We start from the raw sequence: 22,962 nt of genomic DNA on the forward strand, positions 1-22,962 counted from the left end.
ATGTGGACTCTATGTACAGTTCGTAAGGTCCTTCCTCAGCATGATCGCATCAACAGATAGCATTGGTGAGGATCATTTGTGCCAATACCTCCAATCGATGACAAAGCTGAAGTGCAGAGATGCTGAAGACTTTGACAATGTTGAACAAATCATTCAAATGTACACCAGAAGTTATCGATCAACCAAGTAGATATGTTGAATGTATATTCATTAAATTTCACCTGTAACATATTCGTCTGTGTTTATCTGTATGAACGAGTGATTATCTGTATGAATGAATGATTATCTGTAAAGAATGTGATACTGACCCTCTTCAGAACCACCCACATACCTCTTCACCCACACCTCTTCAGAACCACCCACCAACAAAAAACAAAAAGATTGTATTGTTTTAAATATTTTAATGACTCCTTGTCTTTTTGTTTTTTTGATCACCAATCACACATCAAAAATCAAAAGTACAACACGAAGTCACATACCACAAGCTGACACAGGACAAAGAACCAACAAATAACAAATAACAATGTTGCACATACTATTGCATCAGAGCCAGAATTCCCTTATGAATATTTTCAAATTGCTCGACGACATGGACAGACTATGTATTTCTCTGGTGTGCAAGCAACTAAATACCTTCTTGCAAGGAAGTCTTCTTAATATTCCACATAGCAATGCATCTGCATTCACACTACGACATTTTTTGAGTAAGTAAATGGGCAGGCGTATCTGTCTTTTATTAGACAAAAAAAACCCATCTGACCTGATTGTCTTCTGAACACCTATCTCAATCACAAACACAACACACTCACTACAGAGAAATCAATCAATCTATCATTTCCAAGCAGTAGTGGCAACAAAGATGGATATTTGGGTTACCCAAAGTATTTTGTAACTCGAGATGTTCATCAGACATACGTCTCTGATAATGGAGAGTTTACCGCTCTCCAAAACACTGTCGCAGAGGTCGTGCTCGATATCGAGAAGCCCTTCCAAAATACCTTCCCCAAAGGACTCACATCCTTGAATTTTGGAACACAATCTTGTATTGAACAACCAATTACGCAAGGTCTTTTTCCCTCCTCAGTGGCCAAGCTTAAATTTGCTTCAATTCACAATCAGCTCATTCACCCAGGTGATCTTCCATCGTCTTTAACCAAGCTATCTTTTGGCAAGCATAGCAGTAACAACATTTTACTGCCTGGATCTATCCCCCCATCCGTTGTATCACTTCAACTACGCGGCGAGTTTAGTTTGGATATCAAACCGGGCATAATCCCTTCATCTGTTACACAACTCGATTTTCGCGCTGGACAACAGTTATTGCCAGGTTGCATTCCCAGCTCTGTTACAGACTTGACTATCGGCAAGAGAATTGACCTCTCTTTGTCTACAGTTTACATTCCATCAAGTGTTGCCACCTTATCCGCGACAATAGTCGATGGTGGTGAGCCTGCGCCTGGGGTGCTTCCCTCCTCAGTCAAACTTTTAAAGCTTCGCTGGTTCTCTCCAAATCACATTCCCCCAGGATCAATTCCCTCTTCTGTTTTTGCATTGGAATTAGAGTTTAATCCCAAGCAGAACTTCCCAAAGGATGTCCTCCACGGTGTTCCTTCCTCAGTGACACATTTGCTCCTTGGGAATCGATTTAATCAAAAAATACGCCCCCAATTTATCCCATCCTCAGTAACAAGGTTGGAATTTGGATATCATTTTAATCAACATATTCTTCCTGGGGCATTACCATCCTCACTTACAGAATTAATACTAGGCCTGTCTTACAACCTTCCATTGCTCAAAGGTTGCATCCCAAACTCTCTCATCAAACTATCATTTAACAGCAAACATGGTGTTTACAATCAGCCATTCATATCTGGAACTTTACCTCATTCGATGACAAACCTCTGCTTATCATATCAATTCAATCAGCCGCTTCCACTAGAGTCGATACCATCAGTCACAAAATTGACTCTTGGTGCAAAATTCACAGGCAGATTGGACCATATCATCGATCAACTCCCCAACCTTGTCACCCTCATCATCCAACGCACCTTATCTTTACCAACTCCGTCACAAAGGAGAAGGATCAAAGAGATCATTATAGCCAGAAGCTTCGAGTCACAACCGACAGTATTTCTGCACCCATCCCACTTCATGCTTAATCCTCCCCCCAATCTCATCCTAGCACTACAATCAGCCCTGACTGTTCGAGTTGCAGTCAAATACACCGACAAAAAGAACAGTACCCACCACAACAAAATGTCATCCACCATCACCTGCAGAATGATTGACAATGACACAGTTGTCATGTTTTCCAAATTCCCTTTTCATTTTGGATTCTATCCAGCAGAAACAATCATTAATCGAAGAATCATTGTCCAACAACACCACTAAACAAACTATTAAACAATTTTTTTTTAGACCCAGAGACAACATGTTTCAATTCTCTTCCAAGAATTTGAACATAACCATATCCTATCCTGCCTTGAGAAGTAATAAGTACAAGGTGCTCTTATATATACCACTGGCAATATCAAAACATACATTGATGAAGCCAAAATGATGTATGTTATGAGTGTCAACACTGCCATCTTAGAACAGTTCGGTGGGGAGATCAGGTTGTACCAGGAGGTGGACCGAACATTTAGTATTGCTCCTGTTGTAAACAAAAACCCCAACCATTCATCTTTCAAAGGAGAGACGGCCAATAGAGCCCAGATCTCGGCCTTCAGAGAGTTCTTAGGACTGTCTTTGGGTAATTTCCCCAGTGTCACCCAGATAGATAGAACCAAAGCGTGGGAAATGATAGAGAATGTTGCCAGGAGTTTTGGAATCCAACCTTTGTCAACCCAGGAGTCTGCCCCTGCCATCAATCAATCACCTACAGAAAGCACCCCAATTGTTGTCCAACCAACTCCAACCGCCGTTGGGGACCAAATAGAGGAGCAGGCGACTACAACCCAACCTTTGGTCCCTATGGCTGACACAGACGTTTTAGGTAACCTCATAGGTTTGTTTCAAGCCCATGTTAATGTCAATGACCCCTCCACTCTCTAAGTTCCTGTTGTTAATTCAGTCAAGCAGTCAAATAATGAACTCCAATATCCAAATAATAATAATAATAATAATAATCCAATATTGATCCTCTAGAAACCCATTGACATGTCTTGATTGATGAAGCATATTGATGCATCATTAGAATGAAAGGTAATTTATCTTTGACTTCTGGATTGGTATTGATACAGAGGGTGATCGCTCAGGTGTGATTGATGTTGGATCATAGCCTGCAAAGTTGTTGTGATTTTGTTGTTGCTGTTGTTTGTCATTGTTGGTCAGATCTGGGATTGTTGGTGATGTCGTACCATTCGTCTTACTATGCTGCTGTTGCTCTATATTACTACTGATATCCTTGTGATTGCTATTTGATGATGGCTGTGAATAGAATGGATCTGGGTCGTCAGACGATCGGTATGATTCCTCGTTGTTGTTTGGAGGCGATGATGATAGAGTCGGTGAGGTGTTGCTGATGATCGATGCATTCGGATGACGAAGTGTGAACATGATACGATTGGAGACTCGAGTCGACATGGTGTCTCGCACACTGGTCTTTGCATTCCATTTGGTCGAGGCTGGTGGGTCGTAGATATGTTTGTCCGCCGTCTTTGGCAGAGGCAACGTCGCCGCTGCACCACTGCCATTGAGCTTGATATCCTCAAACTTGGAGATGCTGTCAAACTGTCGTTGCTGTTCACTCTTTGACGCGGCCAATGGCGCACCACCCTGTTTGGATCCGCTCAGCGCGGTGGACGGCGAGTCCAAGATCTTTCCTCCCACGGCAACGCCCAGGTTGACCGATGACGATGATGAGCTGAGTGGCGATGACGACGACGATGATGGCGGTGAGTTGACCATCTGACCCGAGTGATTGAGTCCGTTGCCATTCGTCGTCCATCCATTGGACTCCATGTAGTGAGGCTGCATCTCGGTCAGCTTGCTGGTGTGCAGCTCGCTGGCGTCCTCGCCAAACAGCACACGCTCCATGCCAAAGTATATCTCGTTGTACTTGCGCGTCATCTGGGCTTCGTTGATCTCCTTGGCGTATGTAGTGAGCAGTCGTTTCGTTCGTGCCAGATATAATGAGCCTTCGTATGGATTATCGTTGGCATGTGAAATGGCGAGTATGAACACCTCGCTCAGTATCATATAATATACTCGGTACATATTCATCACTACGATCGATCCTGTCAGATGGCTTGTTGAGCCCCTTGATCTATATTTGATTGATTGGATTGATGTGTGAGTGGGATATCATGGACAAAGTCGACTTTGACTCTCTGGCGTGACCTACATGAATGCATTGTCATAGGATGATATTTGATTTATGAAGGCTCTGGATACAAGGTATGCCTTTTCATGAGATAGATACTCTCGTCTGATGTGTGTGGGTTAGTGGATGAAGGTGGAACATACTTCCAACATGAGTAGCTCATTGACTTACACTTGTTGGAATATAACATTTCCATTGTGAAGTTGGACCATCAGTCCAACAATCGTCATCTTTGTAGGTTGTTGTATATATATATATATATTATATGGATAGAGATATGTAATTATTCCTTGATGTGATCCAAATCCTCCTACTTTGGTCCTCAATCAATCAATCAATCAATCAATCTGTTTTGTGATTATAATTTAAATGTGTTATATTAGTACATCAAGTGATAAAGAAGAAGAAGAGATAAGTGAGCGAGTGAGATGATTGATGTGATGGTAGATGATGATGACGACCCAATCAATCCAATCCAATCCTCTCAATCCAACTTCGAAGTTGATTGACAAGGGGGGAAGACGACTCTCTGGGCACAACTGTTTGTGGGTGAGATTGTTGGGTGTGTGGCACCTTATCTGATTGATTGATTGAATGTTACACAAAGTGATCGGTCACTGTTGTGTGTGTGTGTGTGTGTGTGTTTGTGGTGGAGATGGAAATGCGCAGATGGGCTGTATCGATGATTGGTGATCGCCAATGGTGGTATAGAGTGGTCTTGATAAAGTGATACGGTACCTGTATATGTTTGTATCTGTGTCTATGTGTATGAGTGGTAAGGTTACTCTAAGTATGGACACTTGTTTGGCTTTAACTTTGGCTTTTGTTTTTGGCTGTGATTGATTGAATATTAAGTCTCCTTTATATCGTTATCTCTCTCTCTCTCTCTCTCTCTCTCTGTTTATTGCTATCTTTTCTATTTTGTTGTTATTTTTGTGTTGTTGTTGTTGTTAATAAAGATAACGATGCGATAATGGGATTGATTATAAATTAGTGTTACAAGTTTGGCGCTGTTCTTGATGTGGCTGGTTACCCAAAACATTGGTGATTGTTAGTGAAGCCTGCAAAAATATAAAAAATATTAAAATGGCAAAAATATCTGTTTTTGGACCTCGATCAAAATAGTCAGATCTGACTGAACACGAAAAAGTGTCACTGATGGGTCCATCATCAATCATGATCAACACACACGACATGGTTGATGTAACAATCAATCAATCAAAGACAAAGATATATCCAATATTATTGGGAGATATAGATAGATAATTAGATCAAGTATGTGTATGTGTTTACGGATTTACTTGACCAGTTTAATTGCACAGTCGTGGCAGTATGCACTACCTTGCACTTCGTAGAAGTTCAGTGATGGGAATGGCGACTGGCAACCCTTGCAAGCAAAGCACTTGTTGTTGTTGTGGTACTTCATGCCCTCCAGCTTGATGAGCTCACGCGACTCGATTGGCTGATGACAGCCGTCGCAGGTCTCCAGCTTGGCCTGCTGCGACTTTTGCACACAGCTCAGACACCAGGGCTTGCCCTCAAGCTGGTAGAACTCGTTGTTCTCAAAGTGCGAGTGGCAGCTGGTGCACTTGAAGCACTCGGTGTGGTAGGTGTTCTTGAGCGCCGACACCACCGTGCCCAGGATGGCCTTGTTGCAGAGCGCGCACACCTTGTGCTCGACAAAGCTGCGGTCGTAGCACTCCTCGCAGTAGGGCTGATCGTTGTGCACCAAGAAGCTCTGGATCTGCTTGCTGCAGCTGTTGCATGTGAAGTGCTCCACGTGCCATGCTCTGTCCATGGCCTTGAAGTGACTGCCATCAATGATACCATTGCATCTGTGGCAGGTGAGGTCGTCAGAGGAGCCACCACGTGGTGATGACAAGTCATTGAATGATTGATTGTACTGTTGCTGTTGCTGTTGTTGTTGATGATGATGATTGTTGTGCGACTCATGCTCAACCTTTGGTGGAGCAACTGGCTCAGGGACGTGGTGGTGAGTGGACACTGGTTGAGTCACTGCTGGGGCGACTGGATGGGATGGTGCTGGTGCTGGTGCTGGTGTTGATGATACAGTAGCAGCGGGTGGTGGAGTTGGTTGGCTTGTTGACAACTGGTGCCACTGGGCTGACGGTTGGAGCTGGCTTCCTGATTCCGACTGATGCCACTGATGTCACTCTGGGTGGTGCAGTGTGCATGGTGGCAGTCTGAACGACTCTGCCAACAGGTGACACTGCGGTACCAGGTGCGACCCAGTTGACTGGTGTGCCACTAGTCTTGGCCACTGGTGTAGCCTGTGATTTGAATGTTGGTGATGTGGTCGATGTGGATGAGGTGGTAGATGAGGTGGTTGAGACGACTGGTGGAGCAGGTGTTGGGGTTGTCGTTGATGGAGCAACTGGAGCTGGAGCAACTGGAGTTGGAGCTGGAGCAACTGGAGTTTGAACTGGAGCTGGGGGAGTTGGAGTTTGAACTGGAGCTGGAGGAGTTGGAGTGGCTGATGATACAACAGTGGTGGAGGTGGTGGTTGTTGAGGTTCTCACGATTGGAGCAGCCTTGGAGATGACTGGTGCCGACTTTAGGACACCACTCGCAGGCTTGACCACTGGATTTGAGCCAATCTTGGCCACACTGACGAATGTCTTTGGTGTTTCTGACATTATACTATAGTATCACAAATCTGGAATGTTTGTTTGTGTTTTTTGAAGAGAAGAGGTAGATGTATGAGTTTAGAGATATTCCTTATTTGCTTGTCTGTCTGTCTGTCAACTATTTAGATATATAAAGTTGATGTTGCGGTTGATGTTGTTGTTGATGTTGTTTTGTGTAAGTGGATGGCTGTTGTTGATGTTATTGTTGAATAATGGTATGTGTGTGTCGATGCTATTGCTAGATGTATCCATCAATCCACTCATTCATTCATCCACTCATTGTGGTGTGGTGTTGTTTAAATCCATTGATTGATGATGGTGGTGGTGTTCATTTAAATGAACTTAGGTGATGGATGTGTGTTACTTGTGAGTGTGTGTTACTGATTTGTTGAAGATCCTGATGACCATCAACAGGTACAGACACCACCACTACCAAAGACATAACAACAAAATTACTTCTATTACTACTTCTTCCGTCCTACCTCCGATATCCACCCTCCTTCTCACAGCAGCACCTCGGTCTTGATCATATTCCTTCCTTCCTTCCTTCTTCATCTACTCTATTATTATACATACATTATACAATGAGAGAGAGAGAGAGAGTGAAAGAGTGAGAGTGATATATATTTGAATATAAATACAAATTTGAATATATATTTAACTGTTTAATAATGTTTGTTTGTCCAACAATGAAGCTTTGCTGTTTGGGTGAGTTGATCACCCATCCTCAAAAATTATTTGAAGAATCAATCAGGTGTCAACTTCACGACAGCGCTGTAAAATTATTTAAATAATAATTATTATTATTTGATTGAAGGATGGACTTGGTTGTTCATCCCGATGATGATGACAAAGTTGTACATGTACCCCTCAAAGTTGATCGTGTCGTCGATTATCTTGTTGCCTGTTGAGCAACAATAATGTTGTTATTATTGTATTAATAAGTTTCAATATCGCATCTACAATGTTGTAGTGGCGTTGTCGTCGTCTTCGAGCGTATCCTCTGGGTAGTAGTACTCCTGGAGTAAACGGTAGATATACGATGGATTGTGTGCACCACTGGAGTGATTGATTGATTGATTAGTATGATGGATTGACGACATGCCAAGGTGCAATAATAATAACACATACATATTGGTGACGAATAAACTAACCAACTCTGGTGGGATGTAGTCAAAGTTGGGATTGTAGCTGTGTACCTGCTCCAGATGCTCAGCCTCTTTGAAGGCTAGGTAGGCATTGGGTGATCCATAGTCGTTGTAGGTGTCCTGATCATAGGCGTAGAGTGGACAGAGCTTGTAGAGACCTGTGCACACCATCACTGGTACCGAGTGGTACTTGGCAGCGACCGCCAGCATATGTGTTCCAGATGTAGCAATCAGTCCACCATTGGCCATCACTGCATGTGTTCCAATGATCACCTTGTTCACACGAGACATCATCGCAAAGATTGCACTGTCACTGATCAGAGTAGTATCTATTCCTGCCTTTGATAGATTCAATGCTGTAGTGTGTCCTTCCAAACTAGATTGAGTGGAGTTGAAATGAGTGATTGAGTGAGTTAGTGCCGATGCCTCATGATTGCATTGTCTTGGCATCACTTACGATGGTGCAGTCTCGACAACGATCACACCGAATTTACGCTTGCGACCTGCCTCCTTGAGGAACTCCTCAACTGTACGTGAACATCCAAGTGTCATGATAACCTCGCTGTGAGTGATCATTGTGTTAGTCCACCAATCCATCAATGAATCAATCAATAATGTATCTCTTACTTTGCATGTATATGTTCTTTGTATTGCTCAGAGATACTCTTGTGCAACACCTTTAACTCTTCGATGAGGTCAGCAATCTGTTCGAGCACTGATGACTTTAGAGCATTGAATGGTGTCATGAAGTCCTGATCCTGTGGATCTTCCAACGTCATCAGATTGTTCCTCGATGTATCCAGTCTGATCTTACTACTATCTCTCTTTATAGTCAAATACTCCTCTCTGATGATATATAATATACGTCTAATTATATTGCCAATGCAGAACTCTGAATAATTGTTTGATTGATTGAGTTAGAATGAGTTGATTGATGTAGTTGATGAAGTTGATGTAGTTGTATATTACCTAATGGTTGTGTCTCAATCAATCGTTTACCGATTGTCTTTATCTGATCGATCAATACCTTGGCATTGGGCCATCTTGTTGTTGATATGTATTGCCTCAACACCTCTGCCGTCGCCTTTGACACTGCGAATGATCCTGTAATCCTCTTTCTCTTTAAATGTAATATAAAGCTCTCTAGTTGTGCTTCCATTCTCTACTCTCTCTATATTATATATATAACAAATATATAATCTCTAATCTTAATAATGAATAATTGAATGACTGATCGAAACACTCAACTTAAGTTCATCACTCCCCTCAATGTCTTTGGTGTGTTCGCGAAAAAGAAAAGAACAGAAGTGGACTTGCAGACGTCCATTCTCTTCAAACTCACAACAACACACAAGTCAAAAGCAGGATGAGGGCGATACTTCAAAGAGTTAAGAATGCATCTGTAACAGTAGATGGTAACATAGTGTCTGCTATTGGTCCTGGCATCATGTGTCTAATAGGTATAACCAATGATGATACAAAAGCAGATTCCGATTGGTTGTATGTTGTATACTTTCATCCAATGTGTCATGCCCTAACCTCTTCCGCCGATTCATCCATTCATTAGATGTAAGAAGATACTTAGTTGTAAACTATGGAGTGAATCTGGAAAGAGTTGGGCAAAGAATGTAAAGGAGATGAACTATGAGATACTGTTTGTTAGTCAGTTCACTTTGTATGCTGTTATGAAGGGAACCAAACCAGACTTTCACAAGGCTATGCAATCAGAACAATCAAAGATCTTCTATGAAGCATTCCTCAAAGATGCCAAGTCATCCTATAACCCAGATATGATCAAAGGTATGTCTGTTCATCATTCGTTCATTCAACTCTCATACTCATTCATTCACACAAGATGGTCAATTTGGAGCAATGATGGATGTAGGATTGGTCAACGACGGGTAAGTGATGGGATTGCAATTGGTGGATCACCTGACCAAACGACGTCACTGACATTATTTGAACCTTATAGACCAGTTACGATCGTTCTGGATTCCAGGGATAAGTGAGCAAGTGAAGTGAGTGAGTCTTTGCCTGGTTTTGGTTCCAGCAGTGGCCGAATGCTGCAAATGATAGGAGGTCCTACAGACTCGTGTAGACTGATGCAGATTGGTGTTGTTGGCACAGACACAAAAGATACATCATTGTTCATTAAAGAGTTATTCGTGCATCTGGTCTCTGGCTGGCAGGGTTGATGTCCGACAACCAACCAAAAGATATTGTTTTTGACAAAAAGTGCGAAGGAAACTTCAATTGACATGCAATGACACGAGGCGTGGGGTTAGTGAGTGAGGGGAAGCCTGTCATTCCTGTCAACATTGTTGTTGTTCCTTAGGTGGGCACAACACTTCCTCACTTCCCACACTCATAACACACAAGACGAACAAACATATAAACATACCCATTCCTTCATTCTATCACACTCCCAACAACAAACCACGTAAACAACAACTTAATCACAAACACATCACACAACTTACTCCATCTTAGACTTAATAGACAGAGTATACAGATAATAAGTGGATAAGACAGATAGAGTGGTACACCTCTTAGTCAATCTCCAACAACAAGTTAGACATTCAGGTGAATGAATTTCAATCAGAGCAATGTACAGAGCCCAGAGTCTACAGCACTACTGGGCAATATCAATGATGGAAGCATCGATGATGATGACCATGAGTTTGACTACGAGGGCAATCAAAGAATCTCAACATGGACAACCATAAAGAACTTCTTGGCCAGAGTATTCTTGCCAAAGGGTGAGATGCCTCATGACGGTAGGTAGCTTGAGTTGAGTTGAGTTGTTCCATTACAAGTTGTAATACATACTCACTAATAATGACAACAACAATATAGATCGTATCAATATGGATTGGCTACAGAAGTGGAGGAAATATAATAGGTTCCCATTCAAGCTAGTCGTCCATTTAGTCATTACAATTTGTTTGACAGTACTTGTATGTTATGTCATTATTCCGCGTCCAGCTGGAGAGATACACAACTAACATTGATTGATTCATACAAATAGATATTCGTCCAGACTGGCGACCTCACCTCCTACTCTGTTGGTACGGAGGGCACTTGGTACAAGGTGTTCTTCCCTTCAGACTTCCAATACGAAGGTGACTTTGGTGCCAATGTCATATACCTCTATACAGTACAAGACTGTGTAGACCTTATCCAAGAGGATCTAAATAATGTATGTTGTTATCAATGATATGACTCTGACGGACACTAACTTGTCTTCCCTTTCCTCCCTTATCCAGTACAATACATTCTTGAATACATCTGTCAGTAAGTTCAAGATGCTCAATGCTGGTACCTCCGAACCTCCCTATCAAGCCCAGTTGTCAATAGCAATGTACAAACACTGTGACCAGATATACGACACATCCATTATGACTGCAAACATGGACACTGAGACAAGTATGCTCCACGTGATTGGCTAGTGGATGTGTGGTTCGCTCACTTACTAACACACAATACAACCAATAGCACGCTACACTGTTACATCTGATAACATTGGACCACTCAATGCTAGCTTGGATACATTACAAGAGATGTTCTTCTGTATGTCTAGTATGTGGCTAGAGTTTGAGTTCTCAAACGTACACATCGAGTATGATCATCCCGTCGAGTACACCTGGACCATTGCAGTCAACTTTGATAACTCTATCCAGAGTGGACGTGTCTCTACATCGTTGATCCTCACCAAGTATCGAGTGTCAGACTGTATGTATAAGCATTGGCTTGCCCTCTCCCATCCAGAACAACATTGTTGTATTAACCAACCAAACATAACAGTACCATACAGCAAGTTGATTCAATCATCCAAGATGATATTGGAAATCATTTTGATCATATTCTCTTTGCTGTCACAGATCATGGCATGGCGTTCATTCATGTTCTCCTTCAAGACATTCCAGAGAACAAAGAAGTTGGTCAGACGTATCTCATCCAAGCAAAAACTTTCTGCCTCGATCAACTGGGGCTCACTGCCTATCAGGACCAAGCTCAGATTCTTCAATCTCTGGTTCATAGTCTGCTTCATCTGCAACTTCTGCACGATCATTGGAGCATCGTTGGACTTCTTTGAAGCCACATCCAACGCCACCAAACTTCTCATTGGCTTTGCAACACTGTTGTCCTGGATAAACATGATTCGTTACTTGGAGTTTGACAGGAAGTCAATTGTAAGTTTGCCATGGATAGTAGTTATTCAACATCATCTTGACTGACCACTCAATCAAATATTAGGCTTTGGTAAGAGCACTAGGAATGGGTCTCCCAACTGTGTTGAGATTCTCAGCTGGCAGTCTTCCAATCTTTATAGGATTTGCCTTGTTTGGTCTTATGTACTTCTCAGAGACTTCATCAAGAGTATGTACACTTCACATTCAGACTTAAGTATCCATACTAATCCAATCACATTCAATTACAATGAAAATAGTTCAGTACATTTGGAGAGGCAATAGTGACACTCTTTGGTCTACAGAATGGAGATGATATCCAATCTACGTTCAGATCAACAGAGAAGTCACCAATCGTTTCCAGAATCTACTTCTTTGTATTTATATTCATATCGATGTATGCCGTGGCAAACATTTACATTGCCATTATGGAGGGCGCCTATTCCCAATGTGTTGGTGTAAGTATATCTATAATATGTTCAACCTTGCAATGTGGACCATCAACTAATACACAATCAATCATAGATCAAGTCCAAGCTTGAGAGAAAGAAGGACGAGGAAGACTCACAGAGACAGGCAGGCGATGAGTTGAACGTTGATGACCAGCTTTGGGATCAACTGTTGGGCCTGAAGGAGTCTTCAGACAGCGAGTCTGAGATCAAGAAGAAGAAGAAGAGAAGGTTGATTGGCAAGTTGGCTACCAACAGGTCTATGACAGAGTCCCAGATAATCTCAGCGGATCGCGCTGTTGGTGCATTCGACATGGACCTGATAATTGAGGAGGTGTCAAAGGCCATCTTGGAGAAGCAGTTGGAGTTCAACAAGGAGGTGCAGAAGCTCATCAAGAACTCAATTCATCAGAGAATAGAGACAATGGTCAAGGCTCATCAGATCTCTGTATCAAATGTACAGGATGATGACAACAGTACGAACAGTAGTAATAACAATAATAACAACAACAACACCAGTAGTAACAACAATGCCGATCAATCAGCCAGTTCAAAGGTGGACCAGATCAACATATTTACCGACGATGACAACGATGATGTGGACAGTCAATAAACCAATGATGGAAATGGCAACGACAGCCATCCAAAAGAAAGAAAGAAAGAAAGAGAGCAAGAGAGACTTATGATCGATCAGTGTCCACTTAAGGACACTTACTGTTTTTTTGTTTATGTTATTTGTCCAAGGACTGTCTATACTTGTGCGAGAGTCTGGCTCGCCAGGATGAGAGGCCAGTGTCGGGTGTATCTCTACCAATGGTGCTGCCTGCTGCAGCAGCCGCTGCTGACCTTGACGGAGATGTGAAGTACTTGGCCATGATCTCGTCAGTCGTGCTGACATATTTACGTTCGCTGGTGGATGGCACCTCTTGTAGACTGGTCTTGGAGGGTGTCTTGGAGGGTGTCATGAATGACATCTTGCTGTCGCTTAAAAGGGTAGGTGTTGTGAGTTGGTTGTTGGCTCGGGGTGGTGTGGGTGTCGTCATGGTGGCAGCAGTGGCGACTGTGGCGGTGCTGATTGATGAGATATTGTTGATGATGTTGTTGTTGTCGTTGATGGTCGATATCAGGTCATTACCCAATCGCACCACCTTTGATGATTGAAAGAATGATGATTGGTTATCATCATCATTGTTGTTGATGTTGCTGTTGTCGACTTCTTCATTGTCACTCTCAAAGATAGAGTCCGAGTTGAATGAGGGCAAACTACTGGATTTCTTGGGTTTGGCAAAGATGAAGCTGTCGTCCTCTTGAGTATCGGTCCTAGATCCATCTGGTGACGAAGGTGTGGACAATGGAGTGAATTTCCTGTTGGATATTTGGTTGTCAGTTTGGAGCTCCAGGTGTCTGGTATCTAGTAAACATACGTTTTCTTTGTTCCATTTGGGGAGTCGGTCGTGGAGAATGTTTCTTTGCGCTTGAAAGTGAATGATTGTATCTGTGGAGATGATGTCAATGATGTTGATGAAGTCGAAGAGAACAAAAGTGACTTTCTCTTGTTGTCCTGGAATGATCCAGATCCAGTGTCATCATTGGGTTCCTCATAGTCCTGAGTGTTGTTCGTGTTGTTGTTGTTGATGCCGCCACTGTCATTATTGAAGATGTTGTTGTTGTTGTTGCTAGTGTTGCCATTGATATTGACATTGAATGACCTATTGCTGACAGTTGTTGCAGCCGCTACTGCTGTGGACTTTAGCACTGTGCTCTCCTTCTTCTTGCCGTACATAAACTGTTCAAACATGTTGAGTGTGAGCCTGTCCTCTGTGAGCAATGTATTCTTCTTGAATGACTTGTTTGCGTTGGTAGTGGTCGTGGAGGTAGTTGATGTTGTAGATAAAAATGATGATGATTGCATAGATGTCGTTGTCGTTGATGATGTTGATGTTGTCGCCACTGCTGATGACATAATAGGAGATGACGTTGTTCCATTGCCTCCATCGTCCATTTCCTCGAGCTCATCGAAATCAAAGTCAAAGCTGTCCTCCAATTGGACATTTGATAAGAATTTGCTTGTCATTGTCTTGGTTGGCGCTGTAGTGGCAGTAAAGGTTGTAATAACCATGGTCGTTAGATTGGTGGTGGACAGGACAGGATTGGACTGGGCGGGACTGGACGGTGGTTGGATGGGATGATGGTACATACGTGAGTCAGTGTCTCCATCATTCTTGTCCAAAGAGTTCAATGCCTCCTCCTCAATATCGCTCTCAAGTTCGAATGGATCTGGTTTGTTCTTGCTTTTTACAGGTGTTTGTTGTTGTTGTTGTTTGTCTTTCTTTTGTACATCTGATTGTTGGATGATGGTTAGTCCTGGCAGTGCCGTGCAGGTGGGATGCGTCTGGATGATAACTTACTAAAATATTGCGTGATTTGATTGGCTTCAGAGACTGATGAATAGGATCCACCTTTCTTTGGCTGAGGTTTAAAGGTGAATGTGAACGAGACACTGTTATCGAATGGTTGCTTTGTCTGTGGATCAACGACGGCGATTGCAATCTTCTCGGCGATCTCACTCTCGATATACTCTCCGAGGAAGTCTGTCGTGTCAAACATTGATGCCAGCTTCTCTTTGTCTATTGGTGAGAAGTGTACAATCTCCTTGTTGACTGGATCATACACCAATTGATGTCTGAACGTATAGTCTGCCTTGTAGAATGATATTCTATATTCCTCTTGCATTCCCTTCTCACTCTTTAGTGCTCTGAATATCTAAAGTTTGAGTGATTGAATGAGTGAGTGATTGATTGAATGGGATGAGTTGATTGAGTCGCTGGCCAGTCCATACCTTCTCAATATCTCGATGCCTCTTGACATATTTATAGGCTGTCTTGATGCCCATACCAGTGAGAGAGGGGAGGTAGTCACAGCCAGAGAGGATACACATGTGTCGCAGCATTGTCAACGTAAAGTCAGTAAGATCGTAGTCCTTGCCAACACAAGTTCCAATGTCCTCTGTCTTGATCTCCTGACAATATCCATCTCTATCCATCTTGAACAGCATCTTTTGTTTGATTGAATGGGGTGTTAGTAACGAACGAACGAACGAACCTTCGATCGCCACGATACATACATTGGGTGTGCCATATGCAACGAGATCAGAATCCTCTGTGAGTACAGCATCGATCTGTCCAGAGACGGCGAGATATGCCAACTGTGCATCGGCTTCGTAGGGTGCCACAAGGTACTCAATGTTCATCTGTCTCAGTACTTTGATCAGTTGGAACGCCATAAAAGGTGTGACGTCAACAGCCTTTTGGAAGCATCGATTCGCTTCATAATGGTTACCCTCCATCAAATATGCATTAGCCTTTGCTCTCATCTGGTCTCTCTTTCTAAATGAATGATAATCATAATTAATATTATGATATCAGCTGATCGATCATTTTGATCACAATATACATACGATCTTCTATCATCCTCTGTCACCTTCTTGTTTGGTAATGGTCCTCCATCAAACACCAACACTGGTATCACCTTGTTACTGCACAACATTGTCAACAATGACACGCAATATGATATATATCTGTTTGTTTGATTGTATGATCATTCAATGTTAGTGATATGATGATTGGACAACAATAGATAGACGACATACTTTGTAGTTGGTATACCTTGACAGAGCTCTTGACTGCATGGATAGACTGCTTTGTGTAGCCAACAGTAGCCATCGATTCCCACGCGTTTGTTGGCATACTCTCTGATGTGCACCCTCCTCGTCACAGGAGAGAGCAATGGCAGCAGTCCAGATATTCCCATACTGTCAACATGTGTATATCATCAAATAAATAGTATGTATATGTAATAATAATAATAACAAACGAGAATAAGAGAATTGTTTGTGTGTGTGTGTTTGTTTGTTCGAGAACACAACAAGGTTAGTCGAGTGAAAGGCGCCTTTTTATGGGAAATACACTGTTTTTTATTCAAGCCCTTGTACTAGTAACATGTCAATGAATGAACACACAATTTAGATAGAATAAGTATTGACTTAGGTTCTAGATGACCATCATCTTAGACTTTGATTCAAGGTCTTGATCTTTAAACAACAAGTAAAACGATGGTTTAATGTTTGCATTCAAATCCTCAACACTCAAGAAAACATCAAATCGTGTTCAGCTGAATTGTTGACTTGAATTTCAATTAATTAATGAATATAAATCTAATCTGAGGACAACAACATCATCAACATTGACGACAACATTTAAGGAGGTCTAAAGGTTGACGACATCATTCAACAGCACACGCAAAACAAACAGAGACACAGACACAAACACAACAAACAAAGATATTGTGTACTTCATCGACACACACATTACAACGAGAGAACTCACTCACTCACAAAGACCACCTTTGACGTCTCTTGGTCTTTGATCATTCAATCAATCAATCAATCAATCAATCAGCATTTGTAGTAATACATAGATCAATCGATCGTCATCAACAGCTATAGCTAACATTACAAATGAACTGCATTGTAAGTGATATCTTGATGATGATTACAATGATGAGTGACACTAACTATCAAATATACAATATATATAATAGGTCTATATTTATAACTTACAGACGTCGATCAATATTGCCATGGGGCAAGATACGACGATAGCACAATTAAAGGCTAATATTGTACAGACGGCTAGTTCAAAGTTGTCTGTAATGATACCTGAAGCTAATATCGTGGTGTCTTTATCGCCACAGTTTGATAACATCATCAAGTCGGTGCCATGGACCAAAGTGCTCTCACTCGATCAGATCAAACGACTCGTACCAAACATCAGCGAGGTCCTACTGGCCAACAGACAATCATCCGTTGTGCTGCCACTCTACGTCGCGACCACCACTCAACCATTCAACAATGATACCAACATACAATCTCAACAACAACAGGCCAACAACAAGAGGAGTGCAACGATGTCACCTACCAAACAGTTGAGTGGGATGGTTATCAATCAAATGCCACAGCCTGTACTTCCAGTTGTGGCGCCAACCCCTGTGTTGGAGGCCCCCGCAGTCCAATCGAATGGAGGCAGTGGTGGGCCCTCCTACCAGGCAGTACAACAGCATCTCTATAACCAGTATCAAGGGTATCCTTTGCCATACCAACAACAACAACAACAACAACTACAGCCACAACAACCATTGTATATGCCATACCAACAACAACAACCACAGCCACAATACTACATGCAGCCACAACAGCCTCAGTACCAACAATATATGCCGCAACAACAGTCACAGTTCTTCATGCAGCCACAACAACCACAGTACCAATACATTGTGCCACAACCTCAACAACTTCAACAACATCTACCTCAACAGCAGCTGCAGCCTCAACTTCAAATGCAATCAGTCCTGCCAGGCGACTTTACCATCACCAACAGCAGCAAGGAGAACAATGCACCAAGACCAAAGCCAGCATTCAGGAAGTCAAAGTCTGATCTGTTGGAGACAATCAAGAGGGAGTATGGCGGTGTCTCTCCATTTGCCAAGCAGACATCAGACTCCCAAACAGCAGCAGGATTCGAATCCGCTGCACCACAAGGCGACAACACGTCCAAGTCTCAATTCACTCCATTTACATTGCCACCTCTGCAATCGATGCAGTACAATCCACAACAACAACAACAACAGCAGCAACAACCTGCTGCGCAACAACAGCAGCAACCAACACATATGCCTCGACCCAAGCCAATATTCCTCAATCAGCCAATCAATGAGGACACGTCTCAGGTGTCATTCACGACAACATCGTCCAATAGCACTACCATTGGAGGTGGACTCGATTACAAACAATCAACACCCACTAGTCCACCACCGCAAATGTCCAAGGGGAAGTTGGGATATCGCGAGAAGGATGGTGGAGCACTTGACCTCAAAGAGTTTGAGAACAACAACAGCAACACCAACAACACCAACGTGCCGGAGGACTTGCCCAGCGCACAGAAGAAGCGTTCATCATCATTCACCTCGACATGGATGCCCAACTTCAGGTCCTACCAGAACATGAACACTGCGCAGCAGCAACCGCAATATCAAACGACACCCATTGGCTCAACAAACAATATGGACAGCATTGCGAATGGAGCATCAACATCATCTGGCGGTCTCCTAAGCTTCAAGCCTCTGGGACAGTCTGATGAGATCACGCCCTCCTTCCAATCGTTCAGGCGTCAGTCCTTGCTCGATGGAGCCATCATCCATCAGGGTGATCTGTACAAGAAGAACAGATCGGGCGTTGGATGGAAGCGACAATGGTACATTCTCACATCAAAGAAACTGCTCCGATGCTCATCACAGAACGACGCACCAAGCAGTGAGCTATCTTTGTCTGATCACGTGTTGAACGTGTTGAGCAGCGAGACCAAATACTCGTGCTTCTCGCTCACATCAAACACTGGCTCTGGCAACTTCATCTTTGGTTGTGAGAGCGAAGAGTCCCGAAAGGACTGGCTATGCGCGCTCACAATCACCTCCCATGCGCTCAACATCACACTCGACCTAGGTGGTCTCGAGATCATCTCCATTCCCAATCACAGAGGCACTCCAAGTGAGAAAGAGGTAAGTAGTTAGTATATTTGATTGAGTGAGTATGACATCGACTAACTGAGCCATCATTCAATCAATCAATCATGTAGTTTGAGTATCACAAACTGATACCTTCAGACATTAGAGTATCACATTACTCTGAGGACATTGCATTGTTTAGATCAAAGATGTTGAAGATGTTCAAGATTGCTTCCAAATGGATGTTCACATTGGATCACAAACTACCTGTTGAGATGAATGGCAACAAGAAGCAGAATATATCACCATCATCAGGTGACTATACACTTGCCCCATCCACCCCAGTCAAGAGCAATGGAACACACAACAACAACAGCAACTCAAAGGTCAACCTACTCTCTGTGTCTGTGATCAGTCAATACGCACAGAATGCAGGTACATTGGTCAAGCTGTCAGTGTATCATAATGGACTGGTCATCAAGTTCAAGGTCGATGTGAACCAAACGATTGGCTCCATACTCTTGGCGCGACCAGATCTGTTTGAGAACAATCCAAAGAGATACGGACTCAATATCCTGGGATCAATGGAGCACGTATTCGATCATGCCATTCGCCTCTCTGATTTGGCCTACGTCACCAAATGTCTGCGCTTCAGGAAGGCCATCAAGTTCCAGACAGTGGACATGCAGCTACACACCAAGCTGTTCACCTACAACACCATGACCACAAACGAGTGGAGTGCATTCATGCAGTCGATGAACTCATTCGATGACCAAGACACGATCAAAGCACACATTGTACGAGCCAAGAAGATACTACCGGCTGGCGTCGAGAGTACCAAGCTCACCATCTCTGTCATGAACGTCGCCAACGTCCAAACACTCCTTCGACAGTTTGGCGTGCCTCCCAACCAAGTCTCAAAGATACCACTTTGTGTCGAGATGAAGATGTACGTACCTCAAATGATCACATTTGATTGATTGAACGATCGACTAACACATCATAACATACACAGTTTCTATGGAAACAGATTGTTGAGCAAAGGAAGGACATCGGCACAGGTCACTGGTGAGTGGAATGAGAAGATATACTTCAACATCAAGACGGTGGATCTGCCCAAGGAGGCCATCATCATAGTTGACCTTCTGGGCAAGATCACATCGTCCACCGAGCCCATCACTCTGGCACAATATCCAATGATGTTTATGAATGCTGATGGAAGAAAGGTCATCTACACCGAGTACGACCTCCAGCTCATCTCATGTATGTTAGTGTATCCATCCAGCCACAAGTATACTGGACCCAAACTAACAACACTCCACACTCAATCAGTCTCACCAAAGTCACAATTGGTCATCAACAACATGATAAGTGATGCAAGCATTTCAACCATATCACTGTCGATTGATCCAAACAATGTGCAGGCCGCACCAACACTCAAGCTGCACATCGCAGGTGTATCCAACGGTTACCCTATATACTTTGAGGAGCCAGACTTCCCAACGGCGACCAATGTCATCTCTCCCCAATTGCCCACACCATCCGAGTTGTTGGTGATTGAGTCATGTCTGAGGACACACCGCACCTTTATCAAAGAGTCTGAGAAGTCCATACTCTGGAAGCACCGATTCCACCTCAAGACCAGCTATCCAAACATCCTACCTTCCCTAATGTACTCTGTGCCATTTGAAGACTATCAAAAGAGATATGAAGTATACGAGTAAGTACTGTCAGTCCCTTATTAACAATCATTCATTCATGTCTAACACCTGTCCAACCAACTACAGATTGATAGGTGGATGGCCATTGTTGGACCCAAAGATTGGACTTGAGCTATTGAGTGCAGACTTTATCGATGCCAAGCTGCGAGAGAAAGGAATAGAATCAATCAATCAATGGGACGACAACACATTGGCATTGTATCTTCCACAGGTTGTTAATGTAAGTCTAGCAACACCAACCCATGTTGGCTATGATTCTCATCACTAACTCCAACAACAGTCACTCAAATTCGAACAGACTCACTACTCTCCGCTCTCATGCTTCTTAGTCAAGAGGGCACTCTGTAATCCATTCACTATAGGTGGTCCATTGTTTTGGCTATGCGCAGTAAGTACAAGTATTGATCAATCAATCAATAGATCGTCCATACTCACTCACAACTTCCACAACACACAGAACGATATGTCACCTGAGAAAGGTAACAGTAGGACATTGTATTATTCAATAAGATTTAAGCTTGTGATGGAGGCATTGCTTTATGGCCTTGGTCTGTCAGCTTCGCAAGGATCAATGGTTGGCCAGTCAATACTCCAGCAGTATCTGATCATCCAGAACTTGAAACAGATCAATCTGGAAATCATCAAGGAGCCTGACAAGCAACAAAAGATCCTCGAGACCAGGCTGTCCAACATTCCCAAGCAGTTCACGCTGCCCACCCATCCTCTGCAAGAGTTCAACACCTTCATCTTGGAGGAGTGCAAAGTGAAAGACTCCAACGCTGCGCCACTCTGGCTTGTATTTTCCTCTGTCACACCTGGTGCCGATGACACCAAGATCATCTTCAAAAAGGATGACGTTCGACCTGATGAACTATGTCTTCAGTTATTTGCTGTCATGGACAATGTAAGTCAATCATTTTGCTCCACCATCTCACTCACTCATATATGACCAATCAATCAATCAATCAAACAGATATTGAAGGACAATGGCATCGATTGTAACTTTACACTATTCAAATGTATTTCAGTTGGAAGTGGACTTGGAGTGATTGAAGTCGTCCCGAGGTCGGTTACACTTGGCGATTTTGTTAGACGACAGGACAAGTACAAATCGATCGAAGAATGGCTCAGGAAGAAGAATCCAGACAACAACAGTGACTACATCGATATCTTCCTCAAGTCCTGTGCTGCATACTGTGTAGCAACATATCTCCTAGGCATCTATGATCGTCACAACGACAACCTCATGGTCTCTGACACTGGTCACTTCTTCCGTAAGTCCACTCCCCAACAACACCCAATCGGTCACTTTAGCTGAGTCTGACTAACAGACTAACTCATAAACACATACAACAGACATTGACTTTGGATACTACTTGGGTAAGGTTACAAAGTTCCTGTTCTTGGACAGAGAGACGGCACCATTTGTGTTGACCAAGGACATTGTAAAGGTGATGGGTGCAAGAGAGAAGGAGTACAAGGACTATTGTGTCAAGATTTATAACATACTAAGGAGGAACTCGAGAGAGATACTCAATCTAATATCAATGATCAAATCGGATAACAATGGAATTGAACTGCTTCGTGAACGAATGAAGTTGGATCTCACCGACAGGAATGCAGAGCAACACTTTCTGGAACTGGTCAAGGAGTCCAAGAAGAACCTGCGTTCAGAGATCAACAATGCAATACATGTTATGGTTCATCCATAACCATTCAATACCTATTCATTCAGCATCTGCGACTTGTTGAAGTTGATTGATTTGATTCAAAGATGAATACTCTTTCACACTTAATCATAAGGATCATGCCGAGAAAGAGGCTCAAAGGAATAGATGGTGGGATGCCATTCTCTATTTTGCATTCATTTCTCAAGTTTATTCCAACAATCACACTACAATTCTGCTTTGAGTTATGGATGGCC

The 22,962-nt window shown here is 42.9% G+C and overlaps 9 protein-coding genes across 9 annotated transcripts; 4 read left to right on the forward strand and 5 right to left on the reverse strand.

Annotated features, from left to right (window-relative positions):
* Positions 1–1,134: 1,134 nt before the first annotated feature.
* On the forward strand, positions 1,135–2,334 carry SAMD00019534_120120 (hypothetical protein; the record flags this gene model as incomplete). The annotated part of the gene is made up of 1 exon (XM_012892754.1): positions 1,135–2,334. A coding segment is annotated over one exon (1,200 nt), but the record flags the coding sequence as incomplete, so codon positions are not given.
* Positions 2,335–3,192: 858 nt separating this feature from the next.
* On the reverse strand, positions 3,193–4,554 carry SAMD00019534_120130 (hypothetical protein; the record flags this gene model as incomplete). The annotated part of the gene is made up of 3 exons (XM_012892755.1): positions 3,193–4,267; positions 4,346–4,429; positions 4,496–4,554. The coding sequence occupies 3 exons, from the start codon at positions 4,552–4,554 to the stop codon at positions 3,193–3,195; spliced, it is 1,218 nt and encodes a 405-aa protein (XP_012748209.1).
* Positions 4,555–5,621: 1,067 nt separating this feature from the next.
* On the reverse strand, positions 5,622–6,122 carry SAMD00019534_120140 (hypothetical protein; the record flags this gene model as incomplete). Its single annotated transcript, XM_012892756.1, has 1 exon — positions 5,622–6,122. The coding sequence occupies one exon, from the start codon at positions 6,120–6,122 to the stop codon at positions 5,622–5,624; it is 501 nt and encodes a 166-aa protein (XP_012748210.1).
* Positions 6,123–6,303: 181 nt separating this feature from the next.
* On the reverse strand, positions 6,304–6,981 carry SAMD00019534_120150 (hypothetical protein; the record flags this gene model as incomplete). The annotated part of the gene is made up of 1 exon (XM_012892757.1): positions 6,304–6,981. The coding sequence occupies one exon, from the start codon at positions 6,979–6,981 to the stop codon at positions 6,304–6,306; it is 678 nt and encodes a 225-aa protein (XP_012748211.1).
* Positions 6,982–7,931: 950 nt separating this feature from the next.
* Positions 7,932–8,899, reverse strand: SAMD00019534_120160 (hypothetical protein; the record flags this gene model as incomplete). The annotated part of the gene is made up of 4 exons (XM_012892758.1): positions 7,932–8,031; positions 8,104–8,496; positions 8,578–8,682; positions 8,748–8,899. The coding sequence occupies 4 exons, from the start codon at positions 8,897–8,899 to the stop codon at positions 7,932–7,934; spliced, it is 750 nt and encodes a 249-aa protein (XP_012748212.1).
* Positions 8,900–9,567: 668 nt separating this feature from the next.
* SAMD00019534_120170 (hypothetical protein) lies at positions 9,568–10,126 on the forward strand (the record flags this gene model as incomplete). The annotated part of the gene is made up of 4 exons (XM_012892759.1): positions 9,568–9,620; positions 9,688–9,920; positions 9,976–10,021; positions 10,093–10,126. Coding segments are annotated over 4 exons (366 nt in total), but the record flags the coding sequence as incomplete, so codon positions are not given.
* A 581-nt stretch (positions 10,127–10,707) lies between these two features.
* SAMD00019534_120180 (hypothetical protein) lies at positions 10,708–13,372 on the forward strand (the record flags this gene model as incomplete). Its single annotated transcript, XM_012892760.1, has 9 exons — positions 10,708–10,897; positions 10,977–11,077; positions 11,149–11,319; positions 11,387–11,546; positions 11,616–11,852; positions 11,925–12,313; positions 12,378–12,500; positions 12,571–12,768; positions 12,836–13,372. The coding sequence occupies 9 exons, from the start codon at positions 10,708–10,710 to the stop codon at positions 13,370–13,372; spliced, it is 2,106 nt and encodes a 701-aa protein (XP_012748214.1).
* A 118-nt stretch (positions 13,373–13,490) lies between these two features.
* Positions 13,491–16,569, reverse strand: SAMD00019534_120190 (hypothetical protein; the record flags this gene model as incomplete). Its single annotated transcript, XM_012892761.1, has 7 exons — positions 13,491–14,124; positions 14,184–15,099; positions 15,168–15,522; positions 15,599–15,814; positions 15,884–16,145; positions 16,217–16,336; positions 16,409–16,569. The coding sequence occupies 7 exons, from the start codon at positions 16,567–16,569 to the stop codon at positions 13,491–13,493; spliced, it is 2,664 nt and encodes an 887-aa protein (XP_012748215.1).
* A 706-nt stretch (positions 16,570–17,275) lies between these two features.
* Positions 17,276–22,750, forward strand: SAMD00019534_120200 (hypothetical protein; the record flags this gene model as incomplete). The annotated part of the gene is made up of 10 exons (XM_012892762.1): positions 17,276–17,287; positions 17,359–19,371; positions 19,449–20,266; positions 20,333–20,580; positions 20,650–21,037; positions 21,105–21,258; positions 21,319–21,426; positions 21,496–21,942; positions 22,012–22,312; positions 22,395–22,750. 10 exons carry the CDS (start codon positions 17,276–17,278, stop codon positions 22,748–22,750), a joined length of 4,845 nt encoding a protein of 1,614 aa, XP_012748216.1.
* Between the last annotated feature and the right edge of the window lie 212 nt (positions 22,751–22,962).

The sequence above is a fragment of the Acytostelium subglobosum genome (assembly GCF_000787575.1).
Source record: "Acytostelium subglobosum LB1 DNA, scaffold: scaffold37, whole genome shotgun sequence".
NCBI lineage: Eukaryota > Evosea > Eumycetozoa > Acytosteliales > Acytosteliaceae > Acytostelium > Acytostelium subglobosum.